The sequence below is a fragment of the Lactuca saligna genome, chromosome 2 (assembly GCF_052625555.1).
Source record: "Lactuca saligna cultivar CGN05327 chromosome 2, ASM5262555v1, whole genome shotgun sequence".
NCBI classification, from domain to species: Eukaryota; Viridiplantae; Streptophyta; class Magnoliopsida; order Asterales; family Asteraceae; genus Lactuca; species Lactuca saligna.
In genome coordinates this window covers 131,453,677-131,462,235 of record NC_136418.1, presented here as the reverse complement: position 1 = coordinate 131,462,235, position 8,559 = coordinate 131,453,677, and the positions used below count along the sequence as shown (strand labels likewise).

The 8,559-nt window shown below is 30.2% G+C and overlaps 1 protein-coding gene across 1 annotated transcript; it reads right to left on the bottom strand.

Annotated features, from left to right (window-relative positions):
* Positions 1–237: 237 nt before the first annotated feature.
* LOC145031647 (potassium channel SKOR-like) lies at positions 238–7,353 on the bottom strand. Its single transcript, XM_078980247.1, has 11 exons — positions 6,838–7,353; positions 3,061–3,285; positions 2,931–2,994; positions 2,502–2,841; positions 2,135–2,430; positions 1,851–2,030; positions 1,543–1,764; positions 1,272–1,460; positions 1,122–1,197; positions 836–1,043; positions 238–686 (listed from the first exon to the last, which is right to left on the bottom strand). Exons 1-11 carry the CDS (start codon positions 7,077–7,079, stop codon positions 317–319), a joined length of 2,412 nt encoding a protein of 803 aa, XP_078836373.1. The 5' UTR covers positions 7,080–7,353; the 3' UTR covers positions 238–316.
* Positions 7,354–8,559: the final 1,206 nt, after the last annotated feature.

Genomic DNA, 8,559 nt, shown 5'->3' with positions numbered 1-8,559 from the left:
ACTTTCATATCTTTTTTTTGTTACAAATTAAAAACTATAATTATATTTCAATTTATCACCCGTGGATTTCCACGGGTTTAAACCTAGTATATATATATATATATATATATATATATATATATATATATATATATATATATATATATATATATATATATAATTCAAACATTATTTCTTCAAGATTATGACTTGATATAGCACTCTATAAAAATTCAACATGGATTAACAAAATCATAATTTATGGACTAAAAAAATCTTTTATTTTATTTCTTGAATTGAAAACAGAACATTAAACAATTTAATCAACTTATCTAACTCATGCTTCCATAGTTATTAAATAGAGCTTCTGTCCATCTGTAATTATGTCTACATTAAGAATCTTACCTACATCTTCGGTTACAATACAAAAACCAGTAGAAAGCTCCAACTTCAATTGTTCAGCTGCTGTTTTCATGAGTTCATCAATGGTGTCCGGGACCCACAACACAACTCCATATTTTCTTTCATCTTTTAATTCCCATGGCTGAAAGGCGTATACAGTACATTTCTTTCGTGACATTTTATCTCTTGTTTCTTGAGAACATGAAGGAAATTCAGACATCTGAAAAGATTTTGCTTCTTCTAATAATTTCATCAATATCATATTTCCAGATAATCTTGCTTCATCAAGTGGAGTGTTACCCCATCTACACATTCAATCCATAAATGTTAGAAATTAGAATTCATCACCTTTAATTAACTGATTTAATCATAAACTTATTATATATATATATATATATATATATATATATATATATATATATATATATATATATATATATATAAATTATAATACCTGTCTTTTGAAAGAACACTAGCACCTGATTCAACTAGCAATTTTGCTACAACATAAGATCCATGTGAGGTGGCTACATGAAGTGGGGTCCTTAAGTCATAGTCTTTTGAGTTTATCATCAATAAGCTACTTTCTTTAATTAGTAAGGATGCAATGTTATCATACCCCCTCTTAATGGCTTCTAACAATGGCGTATTTCCAAAATTATCTATCAAATAAATTATATTAGTTCAAATCACAACAAAATGTCAGAATCTAAGTTCAAAAGAGAAACAAGTTTAATTACCTGAAATGTCAACATCAACACCTTCTTGAATAAGAAAAGCAACAATATCTTCATGTCCTTTCGTTACAGCAAGATGCTGTATCATGTTTTATTCCATTAATATGTTTTAGATTTGTTAAATTCAAAAAGTCAAAAAGTCAAAAAGCATACCAAAGGTGACCTTCCATCAAAAAGTGTTTTATTTGGATTAGCTCCCGCTCGGATTAAGCTTTTAAGCTCAAACAAATCTCCATTATAAACTGAAATATTTACTCGAAGTGCAAGTTGAGCATCTTGGAATCCAATATGAGTTTTGATATCTCTCAACATATCCTTCATATGCATATCATTTTCTTTACCCTATTAGCATTTAAATATATCTCAAGTTATCTAAAAATTAGTTTAAAGAAAGTAGTAAATGTAATAAGTTATAAGTTGTAACCTCTAGTAGATTATTGAGAATCTTTTGTTTGTCATGAAAATATATCTTGAGAATATTGGAGAAAGATTGATGATCAAGTTTCAAAAGTAAACAACTTTCATGAACTCGAATTGTATATGGCAAAGGAATGTTGCATAAAATGGAAACATCTCCAAATGAGTCATGAGGGTTTAGAATTGATATTTCTTCTTCGGGCCCACCTTCATATACAACCACTTCTTCCTATATCAAATTTTACTCATCAATCTTTATAATATGTTGTTGAATTGAATCTTGCGTTTATTAAATATAAAGAAGGAAGTTAATACCAGTTTTCCATGACAAATGAAATAAATTTGGTCAACAACACTCCCTTGTTCCATTATTATTTTCCCAGGTGGAAAAAACTCTTCATGAACTCTACTCACAATCTGATTGATGAATTCCAAAGAGCATCCTTTGAAAAGAGGAACTTTTTCAATGTGTGGCTTATAAAGAGTCTCTGTTATCTTCAAGAAATGTATGAAAAAAAAAAGATTCAAAAACACTAAAAATCTGTAAATAGACATTGAAGGAAGTGAAATAAGAAATTAAGAATACTTTTTTTACATACCATGGAACGAATTGAGGTTGGAAGGTCTTTAATATCAACAGAATCAGTGTGGGTTCGATCATATGGTAACTGTAAGTGATATTTGATGTCATCACGTATGTCTCTTCCTAATCTGTTTCTATCCATGTATTTAAGGAGATTTTTTATTCTTTCTCTATATATTTCTCTTTTTGATCCTTTCACAACTAAAGCTGTTATGTTCCCAACCAAATAAGCACCTAGAACCATGTCAAATAACACATAAACCATAACAAATATCATCTCTCTCAAGTTCACTGCATGAATGTCACCATAACCTGTACAAAGAAGGTACTCCACATTCATATTAGATGTCAATAGTATGAAAAAATGGTAAAATGAAACTTACCGACTGTCGCCATGGTAATAATTGCAAAATATAAGGATGTTATATAGCGTTTCCAAAGATCAATATCTCTGAAGTTTGAGTAGCTATAATCACCAAGTTTAAGGCTTCCAATCCATGTGTATTCTTCTTCATTAGCTGGAAGAGTTGTAGCTAAATAGTAGAATATACAGGCTGCTGTATGTGTGCAGTAGAGTTCAACAACAAGTAGCTTTAGAATCCTTGAAAACAAATACTTGACACGTATGTCCTTCTCCATTTTTGAGAAAAACTCTAGAACCTTCCGTGTTCGCACCAATCTAATCAGTAAAAGGTATCTCACTTCTTCTTTTCTCCCACATGCCTGATTAGGTTAATATGAAGAATTTGAACAAAATGCATATGGGATTATGATCGATCTTATGAACATTTATGTTGAGTTTGGAGTGATACCTTGTAAATAATATCCCATGGAATGCAGGCGAGTAAATCAAGGATGAAATGAGATTGCAAATACCTACAACAAGAAGAAATTAGAATTTTGTGACGAATTTGATGAAATCGGGATTAGAGTAAAACTGACCGAAGAGAAATTAGGTTTGGGTTGAAGATCATCTTCTCGGTGTCGATGTCTCTGTAAGCTATAAAGAATTGAAGGACAATGTCGATGAAGAATAGTGTTTGACAGATTATATCTAGTAAATAGAGGTGATTTGGCAATCCCCTGAAGAACCCAAATTCCATTGGTGTGAAGAAAGAAGAGTACATTGCCCATAACAATATGAATTTCTCCCAAGATCGATACCACCTGCAATTGCAATTGCATCATAAAATGGAGATTACACTGCTTCGGGACTACTCCATTTATGTCGTAATTTGGTGGTGAGTTTGTTGCGTAATCAAGCATGTACACTTGTGGTGAGTTTATTACAAAGAATATGAAGTTTTTAAGATATAGTACCCAGTTATACAATACTATACAAAGGGATTTGAAAAGCATGAAATAATACAAAAAAAGGTAAATGACATATTTGTTATAATATAGATTTTTAAATATTCATTTTAACTTTTTTTTAAATTAAAATAGCAATTAATTGAAAATGCTTTTAATTTACATGTAATTTATTTTTACTTGTTGCTGACATAGGCAAAAACTCATTTATGATTGATCCGTTTTATTCATTAATTATAATCGAACTTGTTCGATCGGTCTGATCAACATTGCTTCTAACATCAAGTATTAGGTCTTGCAAGAGCGAGAATATCTTACGTGGATGGAGTGGTAAAGTGAAACTTTGTTCTTATTGGAAAAATATTTTTGTGTGGCTTAAATAGGAAGAATATTTATTGAACACTTTTTACATATTATATTATGTTTGGTGTATTTTATGAATGATTAAATATATTTTTAGAGTTTGAGGTTAGAACCATTTGTTTGTCAATAATGATCATTAAAATTTTACTCAGCAAGGAAAGTAAGTAAACTAACCAAAATAAATGTGGTTTTTTGTAAAAAAAAAAATCACTTTTAGAAAAATAATCATTTTCTCCGGAATGTCCTCATTCCGGAATACTATTCATATTCCGAAGTCTTTTTTTAAAATCTTTTTATTTTTATTTTTTTATTTTGAATGTTATATTTTGAAATGTTTAATGTTACGTTTTTCAATAAAATGTATTATTTTATGCACTGTGTATCATATATAGTTTATATTATTATGTTTGTTTAACTTTTTTTTAAAATTTAAGTAAAAAAACGAATTTCTTACATTGTTTGGATTTCAAATTTGTTTTTGAAATTCTAAAGTTCTTTTTTCAAAATCCAAAATTTTATTCTAGAATCCGTAAGATTATCCCCATTCACTCACAGCCCTCTGCTGTCTCTTAAAAAAATTATTATTTTTCATTAAAATACTCAGCCCAATCATTCCAAAATTTTATCACTTATTAGTAATTCAACCCAACTCAAATTTTAACTAAAAAATTATACATAAAAATTATATCAATATTCATCTCATTTTGTAAAGAAAAATAAATCATGTATTTTGGTATATTTTATTTTATTTTTTAATAAAGATAAAGTATAGTTATTTCAAAATTACTTTTGGTTTATAAAAGTTAATTTAATTTCACATATAAGAGATGGACACATAGGTAATGAAAAGCTTAAGAATTTGGTGAGCTTGGATCGTGTGGGCATGAGCAGATCGACGGATTTCTTCAAATTTTCTTTTATTTTTAAATATTTTATTGGTGAGCCTTACATTTTAGCTCACCATAGCCTAATGTTGGTTTGGAATTCAAAATATTGTTACCAAATCCATAATCAGTCAAAAAAATATTTTTTTTCTAAGTTTGAAATATCTATTTCGGACCAAAATGGTTACTTTTACTAAAAAAAATTAGTTATTTTCTTTAAATACACTTTAAAAAGTAATTAGATTACTTAAGTAAATAATAGTAATACAATTTCAATCTTGCATTTGTGGTAAAAGTAGAAGAGTTGATTAATTGTGGTATTTTACAACTGCCATGTTGTGCAAACAAGTTTTAAACCCAATAGGTTGTACGGGTAGAACCGATGCTAGCTCTCAAATTTTTCGATGTAGTGTTTTTTTTTTTTCTTTTGTTTTAAGAAATTATCCTATGTAGGGTAATTTTTCCAGGTATGTGCTATCCAGATACCCCACCATTATCCTGTGTAGGGTAATTTTTCGAGGTGATTTTTTTTAAAATAAAATGATTACCAAAGCACTTGTCTGAGTTAAAGGGGCTAAGTGAAATTTGAATGATAGGTTTTAAAAGTAATATTTCCGTATTTTTACTCCAGGTTGTATCTTTCTTACTCTATGTGATATTATCCTATGTAATTTACTTAGTTTAGATTTTAAAGAATAAAATTTTATACACCACTAATGTACTGATCGATTCGATATGAATAAATATCACGTTCTTGTTACGGTTTATAGTTAATAACAGAATTTAAATGTTGGTCGGATTAATGAATATCTAAAATTTTATCAAATATTATAAATATATTTGGAGTCCAATATTATCTTTTCAAAAAAAATCTTATAAAAATAAGTAATACTTCAACATATATATCGAAAATATTATCGATTTGCTTTTGCAATATATATTTCTTTTGTCCAAAAGAATGTTAGTGATTATACATCAAAATAAAAACTTTACTTACATAGTTACGTGGTTTAAAAAAAAAAGTCTTTGTAATGACGCAATGTATGGTATAGCTGTTACGAAAACGTTCAAGACGAGTTTGTTAAGTGTGTCATCCAAATAATGTGTCAAGGCGTGCCTTACCATGTTATGACGCAAGTTTTTTCCAAGGCTCGGAGTTTTTTTTTTTTTTTTTTGGGTTTATCTAATGGGCCTAAAATAATTGAATTTTTGTTAATTTTTTAGTAAATTACTGAAATCGTTCCTATGGTTTGGTCAAAATTGCACGTTTGTCCCCTAACTTTTTTTGCACTCGGATCTTCCCTATGGTTTGATTTTGTTGTGTTTTTTGTCCCTTACATACATAAACTTAGGGACCAAACGTGCAATTTTGACCAAACCATAGGGACGAAAAACGCAATAAAATCAAACCACAGAGACAATCCGAGTGCAAAAAAAAAATATGAATAAAACATGTAATTTTGACCAAACCATAAGGACGATTTCAGTATTTTACTCTTAATCTTTTTATATTAAATATTAATATAACACTTTTAAAAACTTGATATATTTGATAGAATTCAATAATTATATGATTTATCTTTTTTAATGTATATAAAATAATCACGTCTTAAAAAATATCTTGATTCGTCATGGTTTAACTTTGATCTTGTCGTTAAATTTTTCTCACGTTATTTAGAACATTGGTTATAATGGATTAGATGTATATCCATGTAGTTTATACATTAGATTATGCTTTAATTATTTATGAAATATTGGATGTTTTTTAATGAATAGAGAATAGAAGAAGGTAACTAACGTAGTATATTATTATCTCCTTTGAAAGAGTAACTAGTCGATTGCATTATGAACTTGTGTTCCATTTCGGCATTTTGATCATCACAAGTATATTAAGATAATTATCTTCCAAATTGATTAAGATAATTATGGATGAAAAAATTAATATAATATGATATCAAATCGAAATCAATTCTAGTGGGTAACGCTTTCAAAATATATTAAGAACTGAAACTGGAACCGGTCTCAATCAAAATTCCAAACTTCACCAATCGAAACCAGAACCCCTCACATTGTACACATAGATAAAACCTTTGATACCAATGCTCACTCTTACATTGTAGAGACAATTATATAGGCCTATAGAGAGAAGGTTGAAGGAAACCTGTTTCGAGGGTGAATAATGAAACCATGAGAAGAGCCTTTTTTGCCATTAGAGACTTTGTCTCCATTGAGCCCCAAGTCCCAGGCACCCCATCGTTTTCCTAACCTCCTGTGATCTCCATGATCCCCGACTCCATACTCCTTTACCGCTCCATCCTCCTCCACCTCCACCTTCCTCTGCCTCTCATCTTCTCTCTCCTCCTCTTCCTCCACCATAGTCCTCCGGCCGATCTCACTCCTCATCTTGTATAATCGATAAATGTATTGGTTACTTGATTGGGATTGGATCCGAACTATAACTATATAGTATATATGTCCTAGATCATAGCTACTTGATCAAATGATAATGTATATATCAATGAGTATGACTCTAGAACACTATGCATTTGAACTAGCTAGTAGCGAGATATCGATCCAAATCCGCTAACATCGGCTCAAATCACGACAAACGAAAAACTGAATTTGTGTTGTGTATGGAAGAGATGTGTACACGAGGATCATAGAGCTATGAGATATGGAGAGTAACCATTTATAATTTCTAATCTAGAACAACAGTATTACTGTTTTCCTTTCTAAAGGAACTTTTTATGAGTGTACTACAATATTGTGTAAAATGTGTTCATCATTTTTTATTTGAAAATCTGAAAAAATTTAAATGATCGTTTTTTATACCGAGTTACGCATTAAAGTTTTATTCACGACCACTTATTAAAAAGTATACTTTTGGGTTTGTGAAAACATTTTTCTTTGTAAACAACTATGTACCTTATTAAAGAATATTTATGTCACTTCGATGAAAAATGTTATCCTTAAAACTTTGGTGTCATAACGATCTTAGTGTTTCATTGGATTAGTTTCTTGTGCACTTAACATGTAAATTATTATGATGTATTTACTAACCTTTGAATTTAATATACAAATTTGTCCGATCGTAATATTAATGTAAATTGTTACCGATATAACAATGAAAATTGTTATAGGGTTGACTTTGATGTTGTTAACTAGCCTTGATTTAATACATGCTACACTTATGAATAGGATCGTTAGAGATGCCCAGCCGACGACCTCCGACGATATAGTTAGAATCGATACGAAATAGGACCGGTTCCTTCGATTCGAGTGGAAGAGAACTGGTCGTGCATGGATGCGATCTATGTGAGAGAGTCTATAAAGCTTACTTGGCATCCCCTTTTTAGGTGTGTTAGAGCGGCATCGTGGTTTATTTGCCACCGACAAGCCTACATGGCTTGGTTTACCGCCGGTGAACACCACCTATGACACAAATTTTGCCAACAGTTTTCTGTCATTGGTGAGATCATACTAGTGAGAAAAAGGAACGTTGGAAAGTATATAAGAGTTGGCTATACGATTGTTGGGGCTTTTGATTAATTTTTTTTAACCAAAAACATTATAAATACACATACATATCATCACTTTAGTTCACACCAAACACAACCATTTTACTCTCAAAATGTCAAACAATTAAAATGCTTCCACCTCTTCCAATCCAATTGCGTTTTTTAGTTACGATCTGGCTTCACCACCACCTTACCGGTCACAAATGCCAAAACAAAACCAAATACCATGACAAAATTAAATGTTTGTAAGTGTGTTCCTACCTACTATTTTTCGTTCCATATGTCACAACAATTCCAAACCCAACCACCACGACAACACCCTCAACCAAAACACAAACTCAATTCCAATTCCAATCTCAACCGCC